General features: G+C 45.5%; 1 protein-coding gene across 4 annotated transcripts in view; it reads left to right on the forward strand.

Annotated features, from left to right (window-relative positions):
* The first annotated feature begins 60 nt into the window (after positions 1-60).
* Positions 61-25,896, forward strand: part of LOC115163802 (fatty aldehyde dehydrogenase) — a 46,438-nt gene continuing 20,602 nt past the window's right edge. The window contains exons 1-4 of one of the 4 annotated variants that reach the window (XM_029715980.1): positions 61-472; positions 10,180-10,358; positions 10,551-10,679; positions 10,987-11,089. In XM_029715980.1, coding sequence (XP_029571840.1) covers positions 10,203-10,358; positions 10,551-10,679; positions 10,987-11,089 — 388 coding nt within the window. In that variant the 5' untranslated portion in view covers positions 61-472; positions 10,180-10,202. Of the gene's footprint in view, positions 473-9,432; positions 9,806-10,012; positions 10,359-10,550; positions 10,680-10,986; positions 11,090-25,896 lie in introns of those variants that run through there. The other 3 variants (XM_029715979.1, XM_029715981.1, XM_029715982.1) reach the window with 3 other exon arrangements.

Genomic DNA, 25,896 nt, shown 5'->3' on the forward strand with positions numbered 1-25,896 from the left:
TCTTTAGCAAAAAAAAACATTTCATAAGCCATTCTGGTATTTTACTGATGTAACTTCATGAAGAAAAATCTGGGATATTGTATGACTAACCATATGGCCATTTTGTAGCTCCATTTTTTTTATTTGTAAAAATGCACAAAAAAAACGTCTAATTTAAGCAGGCTACCTAGTTATTAGTTACGTGTGATGGGGTAAACCCGGTACCACCCGTAGCTTCGTGGATAAACGTGAAATGTGCAGCCATGTGCCTCCCACGGTCACGTCAGTGAGACAGGAACAAGGACACACCGTATCGTACTGTGGCATAACGCTGTTCATATCGTTGGTTATGCAGCAATACTTTTATTTTCTCAGGATAGGAACGTTTCTGATTGCTATTTCTTTAACACTGCCAGCGGTGATTTCACTACTTGAATAAATCGGGATAAATTGATTTCGTCTTGTTGCTCCAGATTGATGCTTTCATTCACGTGTGAGTATGGGACATTATTGTTCAGGATTTATCCAACAGACAAAGTACTGTATGTAGTCTATCACAGTAATTACAACGTTCATTAGACTGTTATTTCAGTTGTATACACTTTTAGAATTGACAACCAACCAACGAATAATTCTAAAGTCATATTTTATAACCGAGGTAAAGTTTATATTCACACATTAGGATATTCATCAGACATTCGCCAAAAGCCATTTCAAAATGTACAAATCAATAACTAATTCACCGTTTGTCACAGAATCATCAAACTAGATATGATTTGATCTATAAATGTCTAGTATACTTTTACAACCTTTGTTTTGAGGAAATATTCCAGTTTTGACTTGATAGAAATACATAAAATCTCAAATATTGCATTTAAAGATGAAGAAATCAATAACTAATTCAGTGATTGTCACAGAAAAAAAGTGAAAATATGCATTTATTTGCAATAACTTGAAAGAAATGCTCATTTCAAGTGCAATTTGTTCTATATGAAGTCAGACAATGTTTACATTAAGTTGTATAATGTTCACAGTCTTAAATTGTATGCCAAAGTAATGTTTGTATTGTTTAGTGCAACAGTTCCACATTTTAAAGTAGTTACAAGGCACACCAGTTATGTATTTATACGTCTCTAATTTAACAGTTATTTATTTATACGTCTCTAATTTAACAGCAAATCATTTTCTATTTTGGCTTTGTTGAAGTCCTTTTTTTGTCATCCCCAGACAAGCTGAATGGTACCATCTTCTGAGTTAATAGATTCAACTGTTTAACACTTACAGCCAAATGTTTAATACCCCGGGTATTCCCAGAACACATTCTGGAAAGTCTATAGATACAGTGGTCACTTTATTAGGTACAACCCCCTATGCATCTGGAGCAGCGTGAATTCAGAACAGTCCATGAAACTGGGAAAGGAGATTGACTGTCCAGTGTCTGTGTTCTTTTGCCCATCTTAATGTTTTCTTTTTATTGGCCAGTCTGAGATATGGCTTTTTCTTTGCAACTCTGCCTAGAAGGCCAGTATCCCGGAGTCGCCTCTTCACTGTTGACGTTGAGACTGGTGTTTTGCGGGGTACTATTTTAATGAAGCTGCCAGTTGAGGACTTGTGAGGCGTCTGTTTCTCAAACTAGACACTCAAATGTACTTGTCCTCTTGCTCAGTTGTGCACCGGGGCCTCCCACTCCTCTTTCTATTCTGGTTAGAACCAGTTTGCGCTGTTCTGTGAAGGGAGTAGTACAGAGCGTTGTACGAGATCTTCAGTTTCTTGGCAATTTCACGCATGGAATAGCCTTAATTTCTCAGAACAAGAATAGATTGACGAGTTTCAGAAGAAAGGTCTTTGTTTCTAGCCATTTTGAGCCTGTAATCGAACCCACAAATGCTGATGCTCCAGATTTTAAAAAATAAATAATTATTTCACTTTATTTAACCAGGATGGCTAGTTGAGAACAAGTTCTCATTTACAACTGCGACCTGGCCAAGATAAAGCAAAGCAGTTCGACACAAACAACAACACAGAGTTACACATGGAATAAACAAACATACAGTCAATAATACAGTAGAAAAATCTATATACAGCATGTGCAAATGAGGTAGGATAAGAGAAGTAAGGCAATAAATAGGCCATGGTGGCGAAGGAATTACAATATAGCAATTAAACACTGGAATGGTAGGATGTGCAGAAGATGAATGTGCAAGTAGAGATACTGGGGTGCAAAAGAGCAAGATAAATAAATACAGTATGGGGATGAGGTAGATTGGATGGGTTATTTACAGATGAGCTATGTACAGGTGCTTGTTTACGCCTGATGACGCACACATCTGTTCCGGTTTGGATTACAATGGTGGTAGAACCCCCTAGCTTATACAACAAAAAATACACTTATTGCATATGGTTCACATGTCAGTCAATTTGCCACCATTCTTCTCCTGCTTTTCTCCCCCCCAAAATTAAACACCCACTGAACCTTCTTAAACACAGTCCTGCTTAGCATGCAGAGAAACTCCTCAAACAAGAGGGAGTTGGTGTGGTTGAATTTGTACATATGCTTAACTTAATGTTTAGTTACTACTACTTTGGACCATGTTTTTTTGTTTTTTTTAATAATACGGGAGGGTTAATTAAAACACGTTACGTTGTCAGGTTAACGTCTACGAAATGGTGTCTTATGACACCTAAGATTTGTATTTGCTAAAAAAAAATATATTTTTTGGAGACGTTAACTATGTTAGAAGGCGGAAATGTTATTATGTTCTCAGCTAATGTAATCTCTGTCATGACATCCTACTCAGAGATGGTATTTACATTACATGCCCCCACCTTCCTATCTGGTCAATTCATACTCATTGTCCTTGCTACTTCCTGCTATTCAATTATGTTTCTTCAGCATAGCAGCTGCATCTAGTTACATTACATTAACTCCCACATGATCTGTGAGCTGCTCTAACAGCTGGTGCTTAAAGCTAGTGAGGGAGGTGAGTCTCCAGCTTCAGAGATTTTTGCAGTTCGTTCTAGTCATTGACAGCAGAGACCTGGAAGGAGAGGCGGCCAAAGAAAGAATTGGCTTTGGGGGTGACCGGTGAGATACACCTGCTGGAGCACGTGCTACGGGTGGGTGCTGCTATGGTGACCAGTGAGCTGAGATAAGGTGGGGCTTTACCTAGCAGAGACTTGTAGATGACCTGGAGCCAGTGGGTTTGGCGATGAGTATGAAGCGAGGGCCAGCCAACGAGAGCGTACAAGTCGCAGTGGTGGGTAGCATATGGGACTTTGGTGACAAAACGGATGGCACTGTGATAGACTGCATCCAATTTGTTGAGTAGAGTGTTGGAGGCTATTTTGTAAATGTTATCGCCGAAGTCGAGGATTGGTAGGATGGTCAGTTTTACAAAGGTATGTTTGGCAGCATGAGTGAAGGATGCTTTGTTGCGAAATAGGAAGCTGATTCTAGATGTAATTTTCCATTTCAAATGTTTAATGTGAGTCTGGAAGGAGAGTTTACAGTCTAACCAGGCACCTAGGTATTTGTAGTAACCGTCCAGAGTAGTGATGCTGGACGGGCGGGCAGGTGCGGGCAGTGATCGGTTGAAGAGCATGCATTTAGTTTTACTTGCATTTAAGAGCAGTTGGAGGCCCCGGAGGGAGAGTTGTATGGCATTGAAGCTCGTCTGGAGGTTAGTTAACACAGTGTCCAAAGAGGGGCCAGAAGTATACAGAATGGTGTCGTCTGCGTAGAGGTGGATCAAAGAATCACCAGCAGCAAGAGCGACATCATTGATGTGTACAGAGAAGAGAGTTGGCCCAAGAATTGAACTCTGTGACACCCCCATAGAGACTGCCAGAGGCCCGGACAACAGGCCATCCGATTTGACACATTGAACTCTGTCTGAGAAGTAGTTGGTGAACCAGGCGAGGCAATCATTTGAGAAACCAAGGCTGTTGAGTCTGCCAATAAGAGTGTTGTTATTGACAGAGTCGAAAGCCTTAGCCAGGTCGATGAATACGACTGCACAGTAATGTCTCTTATCGATGGCGCTTTATGATATCGTTTAGGACCTTGAGCGTGGCTGAGGTGCACCCATGACCAGCTCTGAAACCAGATTGCATAGCGGAGAAGGTACGGTGAGATTCGAAATGGTCGGTAATCTGTTTGTCAACTTGGCTTTCAAAGACCTTAGAAAGGCAGGGTAGGATAGATATAGGTCTGTAGCAGTTTGGGTCTAGAGTGTCTCCCCCTTTGAAGAGGGGAATGACCGCGGCAGCTTTCCAATCTTTGGGAATCTCAGACGATACGAAATAGAGGTTGAACAGGCTAGTAATAGGGGTTGTAACAATTTCGGCAGATAATTTTAGAAAGAGAGGGTCCAGATTGTCTAGCCCGGCTGATTTGTTGGGGTCCAGATTTTGCAGCTCTTTCAGAACATCAGCTATCTGGATTTGGGTGAAGGAGAAGTGGGGGAGGTTTGGGCGAGTTGCTGTGGGGAGCGCAGGGCTGTTGACTGGGGTAGGGGTAGCCAGGTGGAAAGCATGGCCAGCCGTAGAAAAATGCTTATTGAAATTCTAAATTATTGTGGATTTATCAGTAGTGACAGTGTTTCTTAGCCTCAGTGCAGTGGGCAGCTGGGAGTAGGTAATAATTACAAAAGGGTTTTCTAATGAACAATTAGCCTTTTTAAATGATAAACTTGGATTAGCTAACACAACGTGCCATTGGAACACAGGAGTGATGGTTGCTGATAATGGCCCTCTGGAGCGGGTCGAGAGTTTCAAGTTCCTTGGTGTCCAGATGGGGCCAAGCTTCCTGCCATCCAGGACCTATATAAAAGGCAGTGTCAGAGGAAAGCCCATAAAATTGTCAGAGACTCCAGTCACCCAAGTTATAGACTGTTTTCCCTGCTACTGCACAGCAAGCGGTACCGGAGCACCAAGTCTAGGACCAAAAGGCTCCTCAACAGCTTCTACCCCCAAGCCATTAATTAGACTGCTGAATAATTCATAAAAATCGCCACCGGACAATTTCCCTTGTGGTCTGGTGACATGTACCTGTATCTGTACTGTACAGGTGTGATCTGGTGACAGGTACCTGTATTTGTACTGTACAGGTGTGATCTGGTGACAGGTACCTGTATCTGTACTGTAGAGGTGAGGTCTGGTGGTCTGGTGACAGGTACCTGTATCTGTACTGTACAGGTGTGGTTTGGTGACAGGTACCTGTATCTGTACTGTACAGGTGTGATCTGGTGACAGGTACCTGTTTCTGTACTGTACAGGTGTGGTCTGGTGACAGGTACCTGTATCTGTACTGTACAGGTGTGATCTGGTGACAGGTACCTGTATCTGTACTGTACAGGTGTGGTCTGGTGGTCTGGTGACAGGTACCTGTTTCTGTACTGTACAGGTGTGGTCTGGTGGTCTGGTGACAGGTACCTGTATCTGTACTGTACCGGTGTAGTCTGGTGACAGGTACCTGTTTCTGTACTGTACAGGTGTGGTCTGGTGGTCTGGTGACAGGTACCTGTATCTGTACTGTACAGGTGTGGTCTGGTGACAGGTACCTGTTTCTGTACTGTACAGGTGTGGTCTGGTGGTCTGGTGACAGGTACCTGTATCTGTACTGTACAGGTGTGATCTGGTGACAGGTACCTGTATCTGTACTGTACAGGTGTGGTCTGGTGACAGGTACCTGTATCTGTACTGTACAGGTGTGATCTGGTGACAGGTACCTGTATCTGTATTGTACAGGTGTGGTCTGGTGGTCTGGTGACAGGTACCTGTTTCTGTACTGTACAGGTGTGGTCTGGTGGTCTGGTGACAGGTACCTGTATCTGTACTGTACCGGTGTGGTCTGGTGACAGGTACCTGTTTCTGTACTGTACAGGTGTGGTCTGGTGGTCTGGTGACAGGTACCTGTATCTGTACTGTACAGGTGTGATCTGGTGACAGGTACCTGTATCTGTACTGTAGAGGTGAGGTCTGGTGGTCTGGTGACAGGTACCTGTATCTGTACTGTACAGGTGTGGTTTGGTGACAGGTACCTGTATCTGTACTGTACAGGTGTGATCTGGTGACAGGTACCTGTTTCTGTACTGTACAGGTGTGGTCTGGTGACAGGTACCTGTATCTGTACTGTACAGGTGTGATCTGGTGACAGGTACCTGTATCTGTACTGTACAGGTGTGGTCTGGTGGTCTGGTGACAGGTACCTGTTTCTGTACTGTACAGGTGTGGTCTGGTGGTCTGGTGACAGGTACCTGTATCTGTACTGTACCGGTGTGGTCTGGTGACAGGTACCTGTTTCTGTACTGTACAGGTGTGGTCTGGTGGTCTGTTGACAGGTACCTGTATCTGTACTGTACAGGTGTGGTCTGGTGACAGGTACCTGTTTCTGTACTGTACAGGTGTGGTCTGGTGACAGGTACCTGTATCTGTACTGTACAGGTGTGATCTGGTGACAGGTACCTGTATCTGTACTGTACAGGTGTGGTCTGGTGACAGGTACCTGTATCTGTACTGTACAGGTGTGATCTGGTGACAGGTACCTGTATCTGTACAGTACAGGTGTGGTCTGGTGGTCTGGTGACAGGTACCTGTTTCTGTACTGTACAGGTGTGGTCTGGTGGTCTGGTGACAGGTACCTGTATCTGTACTGTACCGGTGTGGTCTGGTGACAGGTACCTGTTTCTGTACTGTACAGGTGTGGTCTGGTGGTCTGGTGACAGGTACCTGTATCTGTACTGTACAGGTGTGGTCTGGTGACAGGTACCTGTTTCTGTACTGTACAGGTGTGGTCTGGTGGTCTGGTGACAGGCACCTGTATCTGTACTGTACAGGTGTGATCTGGTGACAGGTACCTGTATCTGTACTGTACAGGTGTGGTCTGGTGGTCTGGTGACAGGTACCTGTTTCTGTACTGTACAGGTGTGGTCTGGTGGTCTGGTGACAGGTACCTGTATCTGTACTGTACCGGTGTGGTCTGGTGACAGGTACCTGTTTCTGTACTGTACAGGTGTGGTCTGGTGGTCTGGTGACAGGTACCTGTATCTGTACTGTACAGGTGTGGTCTGGTGACAGGTACCTGTTTCTGTACTGTACAGGTGTGGTCTGGTGGTCTGGTGACAGGTACCTGTATCTGTACTGTACAGGTGTGATCTGGTGACAGGTACCTGTATCTGTACTGTACAGGTGTGGTCTGGTGACAGGTACCTGTATCTGTACTGTACAGGTGTGATCTGGTGACAGGTACCTGTATCTGTATTGTACAGGTGTGGTCTGGTGGTCTGGTGACAGGTACCTGTTTCTGTACTGTACAGGTGTGGTCTGGTGGTCTGGTGACAGGTACCTGTATCTGTACTGTACCGGTGTGGTCTGGTGACAGGTACCTGTTTCTGTACTGTACAGGTGTGGTCTGGTGGTCTGGTGACAGGTACCTGTATCTGTACTGTACAGGTGTGATCTGGTGACAGGTACCTGTATCTGTACTGTAGAGGTGAGGTCTGGTGGTCTGGTGACAGGTACCTGTATCTGTACTGTACAGGTGTGGTTTGGTGACAGGTACCTGTATCTGTACTGTACAGGTGTGATCTGGTGACAGGTACCTGTTTCTGTACTGTACAGGTGTGGTCTGGTGACAGGTACCTGTATCTGTACTGTACAGGTGTGATCTGGTGACAGGTACCTGTATCTGTACTGTACAGGTGTGGTCTGGTGGTCTGGTGACAGGTACCTGTTTCTGTACTGTACAGGTGTGGTCTGGTGGTCTGGTGACAGGTACCTGTATCTGTACTGTACCGGTGTGGTCTGGTGAAAGGTACCTGTTTCTGTACTGTACAGGTGTGGTCTGGTGGTCTGTTGACAGGTACCTGTATCTGTACTGTACAGGTGTGGTCTGGTGACAGGTACCTGTTTCTGTACTGTACAGGTGTGGTCTGGTGACAGGTACCTGTATCTGTACTGTACAGGTGTGATCTGGTGACAGGTACCTGTATCTGTACTGTACAGGTGTGGTCTGGTGACAGGTACCTGTATCTGTACTGTACAGGTGTGATCTGGTGACAGGTACCTGTATCTGTACAGTACAGGTGTGGTCTGGTGGTCTGGTGACAGGTACCTGTTTCTGTACTGTACAGGTGTGGTCTGGTGGTCTGGTGACAGGTACCTGTATCTGTACTGTACCGGTGTGGTCTGGTGACAGGTACCTGTTTCTGTACTGTACAGGTGTGGTCTGGTGGTCTGGTGACAGGTACCTATATCTGTACTGTACAGGTGTGGTCTGGTGACAGGTACCTGTTTCTGTACTGTACAGGTGTGGTCTGGTGGTCTGGTGACAGGCACCTGTATCTGTACTGTACAGGTGTGATCTGGTGACAGGTACCTGTATCTGTACTGTACAGGTGTGGTCTGGTGACAGGTACCTGTATCTGTACTGTACAGGTGTGATCTGGTGACAGGTACCTGTATCTGTACTGTACAGGTGTGGTCTGGTGACAGGTACCTGTATCTGTACTGTACAGGTGTGATCTGGTGACAGGTACCTGTATCTGTACTGTACAGGTGTGGTCTGGTGACAGGTACCTGTATCTGTACTGTACAGGTATGGTCTGGTGACAGGTACCTGTATCTGTACTGTACAGGTGTGATCTGGTGACAGGTACCTGTATCTGTACTGTACAGGTGTGGTCTGGTGGTCTGGTGACAGGTACCTGTATCTATACTGTACAGGTGTGATCTGGTGACAGGTACCACTATCTGTACTGTACAGGTGTGGTCTGGTGACAGGTACCTGTATCTGTACTGTACAGGTATGGTCTGGTGACAGGTACCTGTATCTGTACTGTACAGGTGTGATCTGGTGACAGGTACCTGTATCTGTACTGTACAGGTGTGGTCTGGTGGTCTGGTGACAGGTACCTGTATCTATACTGTACAGGTGTGATCTGGTGACAGGTACCTGTATCTATACTGTACAGGTGTGGTCTGGTGACAGGTACCTGTATCTGTACTGTACAGGTGTGATCTGGTGACAGGTACCTGTATCTGTACTGTACAGGTGTGGTCTGGTGGTCTGGTGACAGGTACCTGTATCTATACTGTACAGGTGTGATCTGGTGACAGGTACCTGTATCTGTACTGTACAGGTGTGGTCTGGTGACAGGTACCTGTATCTGTACTGTACAGGTGTGGTCTGGTGACATGTATCTGTACTGTACAGGTGTGGTTTGGTGACAGGTAACTGTATCTGTACTGTACAGGTGTGGTCTGGTGACAGGTACCTGTATCTGTACTGTACAGGTGTGGTCTGGTGACAGGTACCTGTATCTGTACTGTACAGGTGTGGTCTGGTGACAGGTAACTGTATCTGTACTGTACAGGTGTGGTCTGGTGACAGGTACCTGTATCTGTACTGTACAGGTGTGGTCTGGTGACAGGTAACTGTATCTGTACTGTACAGGTGTGGTCTGGTGACAGGTACCTGTATCTGTACTGTACAGGCGTGGTCTGGTGACATGTAGCTGTACTGTCTGTCGGTCTGTACCGGTGTGGTCTGGTGACAGGTACCTGTATCTGTACTGTACAGGTGTGATCTGGTGACAGGTACCTGTATCTGTACTGTACAGGTGTGATCTGGTGACAGGTACCTGTATCTGTACTGTACAGGTGTGATCTGGTGACAGGTACCTGTATCTGTACTGTACAGGCGTGGTCTGGTGACATGTAGCTGTACTGTCTGTCGGTCTGTACCGGTGTGGTCTGGTGACAGGTACCTGTATCTGTACTGTACAGGTGTGATCTGGTGACAGGTACCTGTATCTGTACTGTACAGGTGTGATCTGGTGACAGGTACCTGTATCTGTACTGTACAGGTGTGGTCTGGTGACAGGTACCTGTGTCTGTACTGTACAGGTGTGATCTGGTGACAGGTACCTGTATCTGTACTGTACAGGTGTGGTCTGGTGACAGGTACCTGTATCTGTACTGTAGAGGTGAGGTCTGGTGGTCTGGTGACAGGTACCTGTATCTATACTGTAAGGTGTGATCTGGTGACAGGTACCTGTATCTGTACTGTACAGGCGTGGTCTGGTGACATGTAGCTGTACTGTCTGTCGGTCTGTACCGGTGTGGTCTGGTGACAGGTACCTGTGTGTGTACTCTACAGGTGCGAGTTGGTGACCTTTGTCTGTCGGTCTGTCTATCCAGGTGTGTGCTGGTGACACTTTTTCATGGAGATGCAGGTGGTGCAGCGGGCCAGGGAGACCTTCCTTACCAGGAGGTCGCGACCCCTGGAGTTCAGAGTTCAGCAGCTCAAGTCCCTCCAGAGGATGATCACAGACAGACAGGGAGAGATCGCCACCGCCCTCAAACAGGACATCAACAGGGTAAAATCTTCGCACTGGACTTATCAGGGTTGGGGTCAATTAAAAAGTAAATACAAATAATTCAGGAAGTAAAGTGAAATTGCCCTATGGGCCCATAGATCTCTACGGGCCCTGGTCAAAAGTAGGGCATATTGTTCCATTTGGAATGCGTCCTATATCTCACATCAAGAGACCTCACTTTGCATTCCACAGAGCCAGTACGACACCCCGCTGTTGGAGCTGATCGGCCTGGAGAATGAGATTAGCCTGGCTGTGTCGAAGCTGGCGCAGTGGGATGCTCCTCGGCCAGTAGAGAAGAGCCTCCTCACCATCTCAGACCAGGTACAGTATGGACGACGTATCATCGAACTACATCAGTCCTTTACAGCAGCCATTTACACTTAACTACACTCTTTAGAGAGAAGGTCCTACGGCTGTCCCCATGAGAGAAGCATTTGAATAACCCCTCACGCAGAGGGTTCTATATGAAACCCAAAAGGGTTCTACCTGGTTCTCAAAAGGGTTCTTCAAAGGGTTCTCCCATGGGGACAGCTGGAGGACATTTTTGGAACCATTTTTTTCTAGGAATATATATGTAAACCATTTAGCCACTGACTGAGAGGATTAATACAGTTTCATGTAATTGAAGGTTTACATCCAGCCAGAGCCACTGGGAGTGGTCCTCATTATTGGGGCCTGGAACTACCCCTGGGCCCTCACCCTGCAGCCCCTGGTCGGGGCCATCGCTGCTGGTACGCCCCCCCACGTTTATCTTTCCCCTCTATTCCTATTCCTCCATAGCTGTGTTTATTTTCAGCGTTACCTTAGATTGTAAACTGTCATGGTCAAAACATATAGATTCAATGGTTATAAAGACGGGGAGAGGTCTGTCCGTCATAAAGAGATGACACCACACTCCAAGTCCTGCAGGCTCTAGTTTTGTCTAATCTTGATTATTGTCCAGTCGTGTGGTCCAGTGCTGCAAGGAAAGACCTAGTTAAGCTGCAGCTGGACCAGAACAGAGCGGCACGTTTTGCTCTTCATTGTAATCAGAGGGCTGATATAAATACTGTGCATGCCAGTCTCTCTTGGCTGAGAGTTGAGCAGAGACTGACTGCATCACTTCTTCTCTTTATAAGAAACAATGTGTTGAAAATCCCAAATTGTCAATTTACACACAGCTCTGACACACACACTTATCCCACCAGACATGCCACCAGGGGTCTTTTCCCAGTCCCCAAATCCAGAACAAATTCAAGAAAGCGTACAGTATTATATAGAGCCCTTATTGCATGGACCTTCCTTCCATCTCATATTGCTCAAATAAACAGCAAATCTGGTTTCAGAAAAACAGATAAAGCAACACCTCGCGGCACAACGCCTCTCCCCTATTGGACCTAGATAGTTTGTGTGTATGCATTGATATGTAGGCTACGTGTGCCTTCAAAAAAAAATGGATGACAGTAGTTCGGTTCTTGTCTATTGATGTTCTGTATTATGTCATGTTTCATGTTTTGTGTGGAACCCCAGGAAGAGTAGCTGCTGCTTTTGTAACAGTTAATGGGGATCCTAATAAAATACCCACAATACCCTTAGTTCTTCAGCTGTCCCCCCCTCCCCCCTTAGTTCTTCAGCTGTCCTCCCCTCCCCCTTAGTTCTTCAGCTGTCCCCCCCCTCCCCCTTAGTTCTTCAGCTGTCCCCCCCTCCCCCCTTAGTTATTCAGCTGTCCCCCCCTCCCCCTTAGTTCTTCAGCTGTTCCCCCCCTTAGTTATTCAGCTGTCCCCCCCTCCCCCTTAGTTCTTCAGCTGTCCCCCCCTCCCCCCTTAGTTCTTCAGCTGTTCCCCCCCTTAGTTCTTCAGCTGTCCCCCCCCTCCCCCCTTAGTTATTCAGCTGTTCCCCCCCTCCCCCTTAGTTATTCAGCTGTTCCCCCCCTCCCCCCTTAGTTCTTCAGCTGTCCCCCCCTCCCCCCTTAGTTCTTCAGCTGTCCCCCCCTCCCCCCTTAGTTCTTCAGCTGTCCCCCCTCCCCCCTTAGTTCTTCAGCTGTCCCCCCCTCCCCCCTTAGTTCTTCAGCTGTCCCCCCCTCCCCCATTAGTTCTTCAGCTGTCCCCCCTCCCCCTTAGTTCTTCAGCTGTCCCCCCCCTCCCCCCTTAGTTCTTCAGCTGCCCTCCCCTCCCCATTAGTTCTTCCCATTAGTTCTTCAGCTGCCCCCCCTCCCCCTTAGTTCTTCAGCTGCCCCCCCTCCCCCTTAGTTCTTCAGCTGCCCTCCCCTCCCCGTTAGTTCTTCAGCTGCCCCCCCTCCCCCTTAGTTCTTCAGCTGCCCCCCCCCTCCCCCTTAGTTCTTCAGCTGCCCTCCCCTCCCCGTTAGTTCTTCAGCTGACCCCCCCCCTTAGTGCTTCAGCTGACCCTCCCCTCCCTTAGTTCTTCAGCTGGCCCCTCCCTTAGTTCTTCAGCTGACCCCTCCCTTAGTTCTTCAGCTGTCCCCTCCCTTAGTCTTCAGCTGGCCCCACCCTTAGTTCTTCAGCTGGCCCCACCCTTAGTTCTTCAGCTGACCCCCCCCCCCCTTAGTGCTTCAGCTGGCCCCTCCCTTTGTTCTTCAGCTGGCCCCTCCCTGAGTTCTTCAGCTGGCCCCTCCCTGAGTTCTTCAGCTGGCCACTCCCTTAGTTCTTCAGCTGGCCCCTCCCTTAGTTCTTCAGCTGGCCACTCCCTTAGTTCTTCTGCTGGCCCCTCCCTTAGTTCTTCTGCTGGCCCCTCCCTTAGTTCTTCAGCTGGCCCCTCCCTTAGTTCTTCAGCTGGCCCCTCCCTTAGTTCTTCAGCTGGACCCTCCCTGAGTTCTTTAGCTGTCCCCTCCGTTAGTTCTTCAGCTGTCCCCTCCCTTAGTTCTTTAGCTGTCCCCTCCATTAGTTCTTTAGCTTCCCCCTCCCTTAGTTCTTCAGCTGGCCACTCCCTTAGTTCTTCAGCTGGCCCCTCCCTTAGTTCTTCAGCTGTGTCCTCCCTTTGTTCTTCAGCTGTCCCCTCCCTTAGTTCTTCAGGTGGCCCCTCCCTTAGTTCTTCAGCTGGCCCCACCCTTAGTTCTTCAGCTGGGCCCTCCATTAGTTCTTCAGCTGGCCCCACCCTTAGTTCTTCAGCTGGGCCCTCCCTTAGTTCTTCAGCTGTCCTCTCCCTTAGTTCTTCAGCTGGTCCCTCCCTTAGTTCCTCAGCTGGCCCCTCCCTTAGTTCTTCAGCTGGCCCCTCCCTTAGTTCTTCAGCTGTCCCCTCCCTGAGTTCTTCAGCTGGCCCCTCCCTTAGTTCTTCAGCTGGCCCCTCCCTTAGTTCTTCAGCTGGCCCCTCCCTTAGTTCTTCAGCGGGCCCCTCCCTTAGTTCTTCAGCGGGCCCCTCCCTTAGTTCTTCAGCTGGCCCCTCCCTGAGTTCTTCAGCTGGCCCCTCCCTGAGTTCTTCAGCTGGCCCCTCCCTTAGTTCTTCAGCTGGCCACTCCCTTAGTTCTTCTGCTGGCCCCTCCCTTAGTTCTTCTGCTGGCCCCTCCCTTAGTTCTTCAGCTGGCCCCTCCCTGAGTTCTTCAGCTGGCCCCTCCCTGAGTTCTTCAGCTGGCCCCTCCCTTAGTTCTTCAGCTGGCCACTCCCTTAGTTCTTCTGCTGGCCCCTCCCTTAGTTCTTCTGCTGGCCCCTCCCTTAGTTCTTCAGCTGGCCCCTCCCTTAGTTCTTTAGCTGGCCCCTCCCTTAGTTCTTCAGCTGGCCCCTCCCTTAGTTCTTCAGCTGGCCCCTCCCTTAGTTCTTCAGCTGGCCCCTCCCTGAGTTCCTCAGCTGTCCCCTCCCTTAGTTCTTTAGCTGTCCCCTCCCTTAGTTCTTCAGCTGGCCCCTCCCTTAGTTCTTTAGCTGTCCCCTCCCTTAGTTCTTCAGCTGGCCCCTCCCTTAGTTCTTCAGCTGTCCCCTCCCTGAGTTCTTCAGCTGGCCCCTCCCTGAGTTCTTCAGCTGGCCCCTCCCTTAGTTCTTCAGCTGGCCCCTCCCTTAGTTCTTCAGCTGGCCCCTCCCTTAGTTCTTCAGCTGGACCCTCCCTTAGTTCCTCAGCTGGCCCCTCCCTTAGTTCTTCAGCTGGCCCCTCCCTTAGTTCTTCAGCTGGCCCCTCCCTTAGTTCTTTAGCTGGCCCCTCCCTTAGTTCTTCAGCTGGCCCCTCCCTTAGTTCTTCAGCTGACCCCTCCCTTAGTTCTTCAGCTGGACCCTCCCTTAGTTCTTCAGCTGGACCCTCCCTTAGTTCTTCAGCTGTCCCCTCCCTTAGTTCTTCAGCTGGCCCCTCCCTTAGTTCTTCAGCTGGCCCCTCCTTTAGTTCCAACTCTTGCCTCCTCTGTGTAGTTGTCTATTATTCAGCTATATCTCTACATCCCTCACAGACATGCACGCAGACACACACACACCACAGGAGGTTTGTGGCAACTTAATTGGGGAGGACCGGCTCATGGTAATGGCTGGAGCAGAATAGGTGGAATGGTATCAAACACAGGGTTTCTATGGTTTCCATGTGTTTGATGTCATTCCATTTGCTCCGTTCAAAATATGATTATTAGCCGTCCTCCCCTCAACAGCCTCCACTGACAACACTCACCATTTGCCACCTACCTTGTTGTTTTGTATTCTCAGAGAGGAAGAGGTGAAGCGAGAGGCTTTTCTGCGGCCATACTTTGTCCACGAAAATATGCCCACAAAGTGAGGTATTTTTGTGTGGAGGTAGAAAATAGTAAAAATAAAGAAAAACCCTTGAATGAGTAGGTGTGTCCAAACTTTTGACTGGTAGTCTACATGGGGATGGTTTTTGGACACCCTCCCACAAGTCCAGAGCTATAACTGAGTCCAGTTGTTGATGAGCAAAGACAGAGATGTTGGCAGATGTCCGGCCCCCTAGTAACCTCCTTAGCAACCTATCAGGGCAAAGGTCACACAGGTCAGAGAAAATTTGAGAAGCAGGTTTATGGTACCACTAGATCAGGGGTGGACAACTCCAGTCCTCGGGGGGCCTGATTAGTGTCACACATTTTCTCCATCCCTTAGCAAACACAGCTGATTAATCAAATTGCATTCTGAACTGAAGATCATGATTAGGTGATTATTGGAGTCAGGTGTGTTAGCTGGGGAAAAACTGTGACACCAATCAGGCCCTGGAGGACTGGAGTTGCCCACCCCTGTTCTAGGGACTCTCAGGCCCTCCGGTTGAGGGGGATGGGGGAGTAGATTGTGCAACTCAGGGTTCTGAGGTGTTGATAACAGGAATTCGTAAAGTAGTCAACTGGGTGGGGATTCCTATGAGTTGGGCGCAATCAGCCAATGAAGAAGAAGAAAATTGATTACTTTAAAATCATTGGTGGAAAAAGTACCCAATTATCATATGTGAGTAAAAGTAAAGTGCCTTAATAGAAAATGACTCAAGTAAAAGTGAAAAATTCCCCAGTAAAATACTACTTGAGTAAAGTATTTGGTTTTAAATATACATAAGTATCAAAAGTAAATGTAATTGCTAAAATATACTTAAGTATCAAAAGTAAAAGTATAAATCATTTTAAATTCCTTATATTAAGCAAGCCAGATGAAACTATTTTTAAAATGTATTTATGGATAGCCAGGGGAAAACTCCAACACTCAGACATCATTTAGAAACAAAGCATGTGTGTAGTGAGTCCACCAAATCAGAGGCAGTAGGGATGACCAGGGATGTTCTCTGTTTAGTGAGTCCTCCAGATCAGAGGCAGTAGGGATGACCCAGGGATGTTCTCTGTTTAGTGAGTCCTCCAGATCAGAGGCAGTAGGGATGACCAGGGATGTTCTCTGTTTAGTGAGTCCTCCAGATCAGAGGCAGTAGGGATGACCAGGGATGTTCTCTGTTTAGTGAGTCCTCCAGATCAGAGGCAGTAGGGATGACCAGGGATGTTCTCTGTTTAGTGAGTCCTCCAGATCAGAGGCAGTAGGGATGACCAGGGATGTTCTCTGTTTAGTGAGTCCTCCAGATCAGAGGCAGTAGGGATGACCAGGGATGTTCTCTGTTTAGTGAGTCCTCCAGATCAGAGGCAGTAGGGATGATCAGGGATGTTCTCTGTTTAGTGAGTCCTCCAGATCAGAGGCAGTAGGGATGACCAGGGATGTTCTCTGTTTAGTGAGTCCTCCAGATCAGAGGCAGTAGGGATGACCAGGGATGTTCTCTGTTTAGTGAGTCCTCCAGATCAGAGACAGGAGGGAGGACCAGGGATGTTCTCTGTTTAGTGAGTCCTCCAGATCAGAGACAGTAGGGAGAACCAGGGATGTTCTCTGTTTAGTGAGTCCTCCAGATCAGAGGCAGTAGGGATGACCAGGGATGTTCTCTGTTTAGTGAGTCCTCCAGATCAGAGGCAGTAGGGATGACCAGGGATGTTCTCTGTTTAGTGAGTCCTCCAGATCAGAGGCAGTAGGGATGACCAGGGATGTTCTCTGTTTAGTGAGTCCTCCAGATCAGAGGCAGTAGGGATGACCAGGGATGTTCTCTGTTTAGTGAGTCCTCCAGATCAGAGGCAGTAGGGATGACCAGGGATGTTCTCTGTTTAGTGAGTCCACCAGATCAGAGGCAGTAGGGATGACCAGGGATGTTCTCTTGATAGGTGTGTGAATTGTAAAATTGTTCTGTCCTACTAAGCATTCAAAATGTAACGAGTAGTTTTGGGTGTCAGGGAAAATGTATGGGGTAAAAAGTACATTATTTTTTTTATTTTATTTATTTAACCTTTATTTAACTAGGCAAGTCAGTTAAGAACAAATCATTATTTACAATGAGGGCCTACCAAAAGGCAAAAGACCTCCTGCGGTGACGGGGGCCTGGGATTAGAAAATATAAATAAATACAATATAAATATAGGACAAAACACACATCACAACAAGAGAGACAACACAAAACTACATAAAGAGAGACCTAAGACAAAAACATAGCAAGGCAGCAACACATGACAACACAGAATGGCAGCAACACAACATGGTAGCAACACATAACAATACAGGATGGTTGCAACACATGACAACACAGCATGGTAGCAACACAACATAACAACAACATGGTAGAAACACAACATGGTAGCAGCACAAAACATGGTACAAACATTATTGGGCACAGTCAACAGCACAACGGGCAAGAAGGTAGAGACAACAATACAACACACAAAGCAGCCACAGCTGTCAGTAAGAGTGTCCATGATTGAGTCTTTGAATGAAGAGATTGAGATAAAACTGTCCAGTTTGAGTGTTTGTTGCAGCTCGTTCCAGTCGCCAGCTGCAGCGAACTGAAAAGAGGAGAGACCCAGGGATGTGTGTGTTTTGGGGACCTTTAACCGAATGTGACTGGCAGAATGGGAGTCGTATGTGGAGGATGAGGACTGCAGTAGATATCTCAGATAGGGGGGAGTGAGGCATAAGAGGATTTTATAAATAAGCATCAACCAGTGGGTCTTGCGACGGGTTTACAGAGATGACCAGTTTACAGAGGAGTATAGAGTGCAGTGACGTGTCCTATAAGGAGCATTGGTGGAACATCTGATGGCCGAATGGTAAAGAACATCTAGCCACTCGAGAGCACCCTTACCTGCCAATCTATAAATTATGTCTCTGTAATCTAGCATGGGTAGGATGGTCATCTGAATCAGGGTTAGTTTGGCAGCTGGGGTGAAAGAAGAGCGATTACGATAGAGGAAACCAAGTCTAGATTTCACTTTAGCCTGCAGCTTTGATATTTGCTGAGAGAAGGACAGTGCACCGTCTAGCCATTCTCCCAAGTACTTGTATGAGGTGACTACCTCAAGCTCTAAACCCCCCTTTGTTTTGGAGGTGTTCAGAACAAGGTTAAGGGTAGAGAAAGTTTGTTGGATACTAAGAAAGCTTTGTTGTAGAGCATTTTACACAAAATCCGGGGAGGGGCCAGCTGAGTATAAGACTGTATAATCTGCATATAAATGGATGAGAGAGCTTCCTACTGCCTGAGCTATGTTGTTGATGTAAATTGAGAATAGCGTGGGGCCTAGGATTGAGCCTTTGGGTACTTCCTTGGTGACAGGCATTGGCTGAGACAGCAGATTTTCTGACTTTATACACTGCACTCTTTGAGAGAGGTAGTTAGCAAACCAGGCCAAAGACCCCTCAGAGACACCAATACTCCTTAGCCGGTCCACAATAATGGAATGGTCTACCGTATCAAAAGCTTTGGCCAAGTGAATAAAAACAGCAGCAGAATATTGCTTAGAATCAAGGGCAATGATGACATCATTGAGGACCTTTTAAGATTGCAGTGACACATCCATAACCTGAGCGGAAACCAGATTGCATACCAGAGAGAATACTATAGACATCAAGAAAGCCAGTCAGTTGATTATTGACAAGTTTTTCCAACACTTTTGATAAACAGGACAAAATAGAAATAGGCCTATAACAGGTAGGACCAGCTTGATCTCCCCCTTTAAATAAAGGACGAACCGTGGCTGTCTTCTAAACAACCTCCCCAGAAAGGAGAGACAGGTTAAAAAGGTTGGAGATAGGCTTGGCGATGATAGGGGCAGCAACCTTAAAGAAGAAAGAGTCTAAACCATCTGACCCAGATGTTTTTTTGGGGTCAAGTTTAAGGAGCTCCTTTAGCACTTTGGACTCAGTGACTGCCTGCAGGGAGAAACTTTGTAGCGGGGCAGGGGAAAAAGAGGGAGAAGCATCTGGGATAGTGGCACTAGAAGGGGTGAGAGATGAGGAAATGTTGGACGGGCAAGGAGGCATGGCTGAGTCAAATAGGAATCCTGACTTAATGAAGTGGTGATTAAAGAGCTCAGCCATGTGCTTCTTGTCAGTAACAACCACAACATGAAGGGACATGAGCAGCTGTGAGGAGGAGGGTTTATTCTCCAGGTCTTTAACCGTTTTCTAGAACTTATTGGGGTTAGACCCACAGAGAGAGAACTGCTCCTTAAAGTAACTAACTTTGGCCTTCCGGATAGTCTGAGTGCACTTATTTCTCATTTCCTGAACGAGAGCCAGTCAGCCTGAGTACGCGTGTGCCGAGCCTTTCGCCAAATGCAATTCTTGAGGTGGAGTAACTCTGCAAGATCACGGTCGAACCAGGGGCTGAACCGGTTTTCAATTCTGATTTTCTTCGTTAACAATACTCACAGAAAATATAAAAAAAAGAAGGTCCAAGCGTCTTCGACAGAGGGGATCAAGCTGATTCTATACCATTTTACAGAGGCCAGTTCATGAAGGAATGCTTGCTGATTAAAGTTTTTTAGCAAGTGTCTATGACAAATCAGGACAGGTCGTTTCACTGAGCAGTCATTACGAACACAGGCTGTAAAACAGTGATCACTAAGGTCATTACAGAAAACACCAGACTGATACCTATCAGGATTATTTGTGAGGATAACATCAAGGAGAGTAGCCTTTTCTGGGTGTTTGGAGTAGAGGTCGACCGTTTATAATTTTTCAACGCCGATACCGATAACGGTTATTGGAGGGCCCAAAAAAACCGATGCCGATTAATCGGCCGATTTTTTTGTACATTTATTTGTAATAATGACAATTACAACAATACTGAATGAACACTTATTTTAACTTAATACAATACATCAATAAAATCAATTTAGCCTCAAATAAATAATGAAACATGTTCAATTTGGATTAAAATAATGCAAAAACAAAGTGTTGGAGAAGAAAGTAAAAGTGCAATATGTGCCATGTAAGAAAGCTGACGTTTAAGTTCCTTGCTCAGAACATGAGAACATATGAAAGCTGGTGGTTCCTTTTAACATGAGTCTTCAATATTCCCAGGTAAGAAGTTTTAGGTTGTAGTTATTATAGGAATTATAGGACTATTTCTCTCTATACGATTTGTATTTCATATACCTTTGACTATTGGATGTTCTTATAGGCACTTTAGTATTGCCAGTGTAACAGTTTAGCTTCCGTCCCTCTCCTCGCTCCTACCTGGGCTCGAACCAGGAACACATCGACAACAACAGCCCTCGAAGCAGCGTTACCCATGCAGAGCAAGGGGAACAACTACTCCAAGTCTCAGAGCGAGTGACGTTTGAAACGCTATTAACGCACACCACGCTAACTAGCTAGCTATTTCACATCGGTTACACCAGCCTCATCTTGGGAGTTGATAGGCTTGAAGTCATAAACAGCGCAATGCATTGCGAAGGGCTGCTGGCAAAACGCACGAAAGTGCTGTTTGAATGAATGCTTACGAGCCTGCTGGTGCCTATCACTGCTCAGTCAGACTGCTCTATCAAATCATAGACTTAATTATAATATAATAAACACACAGAAATACGAGCCTTAGGTCATTAATATGGTCGAATACGGAAACTATCATCTCGAGAAAAAAAAAAGTTTTTTCTTTCAGTGAAATACGGAACCGTTCCGTATTTTATCTAATGGGTGGCATCCCTAAGTCTAAATATTCCTGTTACATTGCACAACCTTCAATGTTATGTCATAATTACGTAAAATTCTGGCAAATTAGTTCGCAATGAGCCAGGCGGCCCAAACTGTTGCATATACCCTGACTCTGCGTGTAATGGACGGAAGAGAAGTGACACAATTTCACCTGGTTAATATTGCCTGCTAACCTGGAATTCTTTTAGCTAAATATGCAGGTTTAAAAATATATACTTGTGTATTGATTTTAAGAAAGACATTGATGTTTATGGTTAGGTACACGTTGGAGCAATGACAGTCCTTTTTCGCGAATACGCACCGCATCGTTTATATGCAACGCAGGACAGGCTAGATAAACTAGTAATATCATCAACCATGTGTAGTTAACTAGTGATTATGATTGATTGATTGATTATTTTAATAAGATGAGTTTAATGCTAGCTAGCAACTTACCTTGGCTTCTTACTGCATTCGCATAACAGGCAGGCTCCTCGTGGAGTGCAATGTAAAACAGGTGGTTAGAGCGTTGGACTAGTAAGGTTGCAAGATTGAATCCCCGAGCAGACAAGGTAAAAATCTGTCATTCTGCCCCTGAACAAGGCAGTTAACCCACCGTTGCTAGGCCGTCATTGAAAATAAGAATGTGTTCTTAACTGACTTGCCTAGTTAAATTAAGGAGTAAAAAAATAAATAATAATAAATAAAATCGGCAAATCGGTGTCCAAAAATACCGATTACCGATTGTTATGAAAACTTGAAATCGGCCCTAATTAATCGGCCATTCCGATTAATCGGTCGACCTCTAGTTTGGAGTCATACCTTGTGGGATTGGTGATAATCTGAGAACGATTTAGGGAGTCCCATTGCTTTAGGACTTGGTCAGGTGGTTTAAGCATGTCCCAGTTTAGGTCACATAGCAGGACAAATTCAAACTTAGTGTAAGGGGCCAGGAGAGATGCTGTCTAGGCATTGCATAGATTTGGGCTTATTTACCTGACAATAACATTTTGTAGCACATTTATTAATAGACTGTGTATATAAACACCCTGTCTGAGATGTAGGGTACAGGCCGGTTCTGATGGAGGACAATAGCATCCAGCAACAGTCAACAAAGAGCTATTTGAAAGTTTAATGCTTAAAACCAGCAAATCAAATTGTTCGGGGACAGTCTTGGTGGTGACAACCGAGCACTGAAGGTGATCCTTGGTAAAGAGTACCACCACCAGCTTTGGAAGATCTGTCTAGAAGGCCCTTCTTGCCTAATTGGTATGTCGCAAACTAAATTCGGTGTTCTTTCCATAAGTGGTGATCCTAACTGACCTAAAACAGGGAATTTTTACGAGGATTAAATGTCAGGAATTGTGAAAAACTGAGTTTAAATGTAGTTGGCTAAGGTGTATGTAAACTTCCAACTTCAACTGTATATATACAGTGTTGTAATGATGTGCAAATGGTTAAAGTACAAAAGGGAAAATTAAAAATAAATAAATATGGATTGTATTTACAATGGTGTTTGTTCTTCACTGGTTGCCCTTTTCTTATGGCAACATCTTGCTGCTGTGATGGCACACTGTGGTACGTCACCCAGTAGATATGGGAGTTTTTCAAAATCGGGTTTGTTTTCGAATTCTTTGTGAATCTGTGTAATCTAAGGGGAAATATGTGTCTCTAATATGGTCATACTTTTGTCAGGAGGTTAGGAAGTGCAGCTCAGTTTCCACCTCATTTTGTGGGCAGTGTGCACATAGCCTGACTTTTCTTGGGAGCCAGGTCTGCCTACGGCGGCCTTTCTCAATAGCAAGGCTGTGCTCACTGAGTCTGTACATAGTCAAAGCTTTCCTTCATTTTGGGTCAGTCACAGTGGTCAGGTATTATGCCACTGTGTACTCTCTGTTTAGGGCCAGATAGCATTCTAGTTTGCTCAGTTTTTTGTTAAATCTTTCCAATGTGTCAAGTAATTATCTTTTTGTTTTCTCATGATTTGGTTGGGTCGAACTGTGTTGCGCTTCTGGGGCTCTATGGGAATCGGCTCTTTTCTGGATTTTGATAATTAGCGGGTATCGGCTTAATTCTGCTATGCATGCATTATGTGGTGTTTTACATTGTACATGGAGGATATTTTTGCAAATTCTGCATACAGAGTCTCAATTTGGTGTTCGTTCCATTTTGTGAATTCGTGGTTCGTGAGCGGCCCCAGACCTCACAAAAAAGGCTGGGTTCTATAAGTGATTCAAGTATTTTTAGCCAGATCCTAATTGGTATGTCGCATTTTATGTTCCTTTTGATGGCATAGAAGGCCCTTCTTGCCTTGTCTCTCAGATTGTTCACAGCTTTGTGGAAGTTACCTGTGGCGCTGATGTTTAGGCCGAGGTATGTATCGTTTTTTTGTGTGCTCTAGGGCAACGGTGTCTAGATGGAATTTGTATTTGTGGTCCTGGTGACTGGACCTTTATTGGAACACCATTATTTTGGTCTTGCTGAGATTTACTGTCAGGGCCCAGGTCTGGCAGAATCTGTGCAGAAGATCTAGGTGCTGATGTAGGCCCTCCTTGGTTGGTGACAGAAGCACCAGATCATCAGCAAAGAGTAGACATTTGACTTCAGATTCTAGTAGGTTGAGGCCGGATGCTGCAGACTGTTCTAGTGCCCTCGCCAATTCGTTGATATATATGTTGAAGAGGGTGGGGCTTAAGCTGCATCCCTGTCTCACCCCACGGCCTTGTGGAAAGAAATGTGTGTTTTTTGCCAATTTTAACCGCAGACTTGTTGTTTGTGTACATGGATTTTAAAATGTCATATGTTTTTCCCCAACACCACTTTCCATTCATTTGTATAGCAGACCCTCATGCCAAATTGATTTGAAGGCTTTTTTTAAATCAACAAATTGAAATCAACATGAGATGACTTTGCCTTTGTTTTGGTTTGTTTTTATAAATTAGGGTGTGCAGGGTGAATATGTGGTCTGTCGTACGGTAATTTGGTAAAAAGCCAATTTGACATTTGCTCAGTACATTGTTTTCACTGAAGAAATGTACAAGTCTGCTGTTGATGATAATGCAGAGTATTTTCCCAAGGTTACTGTTGACTCATATCCCACAGTAGTTATTGGGGTCAAATTTGTCTCCACTTTTGTGGATTGGGGTGATCAGTCCTTGGTTCCAAATATTGGGGAAGATGCCAGAGCTAAGGATAACGTTAAAGAGTTTAAGAATAGCCAATTGGAATTTGTTGTCTGTATATTTTATCATTTCATTGAGGATACCATCAACACCGCAGGCCTTTTTGGGTCGGAGGGTTTATATTTTGTCCTGTAGATCATTCAATGTAATTGGAGAATCCAGTGGGTTCTGGTAGTCTTTAATAGTTGATTCTAAGATTTGTATATGATCATGTATATGTTTTAGCTGTTTGTTCTTTGTTATAGAGGTTTATCCATACATCTCCATATTGGATAGATAATTCTTCATGTTGTTGTATGTTTAGTGTTTTCCAATTTCCCCAGAAGTGGTTAGAGTCTATGGATTCTTCAATTACATTGAGCTGATTTCTGACGTGCTGTTTCTTCTTTTCCGTAGTGTATTTCTGTATTGTTTTAGTGATTCACCATAGTGAAGGCGTAGACTCCGGTTTTCTGGGTCTCTGTGTTTTAGTTGAATAGGTTTCTCAATTTCTTTCTTAGGTTTTTGCATTCTTCATCCAGCCATTTGTCATTGTTGTTCATTTTCTTCGGTTTTCTGTTTGACATTTTTAGATTTGATAGGGAAGCTGAAAGGTCAAATATACTGTTTAGATTTTCTACTGCCAAGTTTACACCTTCACTATTACAGTGGAACGTTTTGTCCAGGAAGTTGTCTAAAAGGGATTGAATTTGTTGTTGCCTAATTGTTTTTTGGTAGGTTTCCAAACTACATTCCTTCCATCTATAGCGTTTCTTAATATTACTCAGTTCCTTTGGCTTTGATGCCTCATGACTGAGTACTGCTCTGTTCAAGTAGACTGTGATTTTGCTGTGGTCTGATAGGGGTGTCAGTGGGCTGACTGTGAACGCTCTGAGAGACTCTGGGTTGAGGTCAGTGATAAAGTAGTCTACAGTACTACTGCCAAGATATGAGCTATAGGTGTACCTACCATAGGAGTCCCCTCGAAGCCTACCATTGACTATGTACATACCCAGCGTGTGACAGAGCTGCAGGAGTTGTGACCCATTTTGTGTTGGTTATGTTGTCATAGTTGTGTCTCGGGGGGCATATGGGGGAGGGAATGGTGTCACCTCCAGGTAGGTGTTTGTCCCCCTGTGTGCTGAGGGTGTCAGGTTCTTGTCCAGTTCTGGCATTTAGGTCACCACAGACTAGTACATGTCCCTGGGCCTGGAAATGATTGATTTCCCCCTCTAAGATGGAGAAGCTGTTTTCATTAAAGTATGGGGATTCTAGTTTTTTAATTTTACCTTTTATTTAACCAGGTTGTCACGGTTATCGCTGGTGAAGGAGGACCAAAATGCAGCAAGACTGTGTTTGTTCATCTTGAACATTTATTAAACCAAAATGAACACCAAAACAAACTCACGATCACCGAACAGTCTTCTCAGGCTCATACACGCTAGACAAGAAACAATCTCCCGCACCATACAAACACACCCTAATATATGGGACTCTCAATCAAAGGCAAATAGACCACACCTGCCTTCAATTGAGAGTCCCAAACCCCAATCAACCTAACATAGACATACATCAACCAGACTAAACATAGAAATAGAACACAACCCAAAACCCGGAAATAATAAATCAAACGCCCTCCTAAATAACACACCACCCCAAACCACATAAAACAAATGCCCTCTGCCACGTCCTGACCAAACTACAATAACAATTAACCCTTATACTGGTCAGGACGTGACACAGGTAGGCTAGTTGAGAACAAGTTCTCATTTATAATTGCGACCTGGCCAAGATAAAGCAAAGCAGTGCAACACAAACAACAACACAGAGTTACACATGGAATAAACAAACATACAGTCAATGTGCAAATACAGTCATGTGCAAATGAGGTAAGATTAGGGAGGTAAGGCAATAAATAGGCCATAGTGGCGAAATAATTACAATTTAGCAATTAGTAGTGGGGGGGATATAGGTAGAACACAGGAG

Source organism: Salmo trutta, chromosome 26 (genome assembly GCF_901001165.1).
Source record: "Salmo trutta chromosome 26, fSalTru1.1, whole genome shotgun sequence".
Lineage (NCBI taxonomy): Eukaryota > Metazoa > Chordata > Actinopteri > Salmoniformes > Salmonidae > Salmo > Salmo trutta.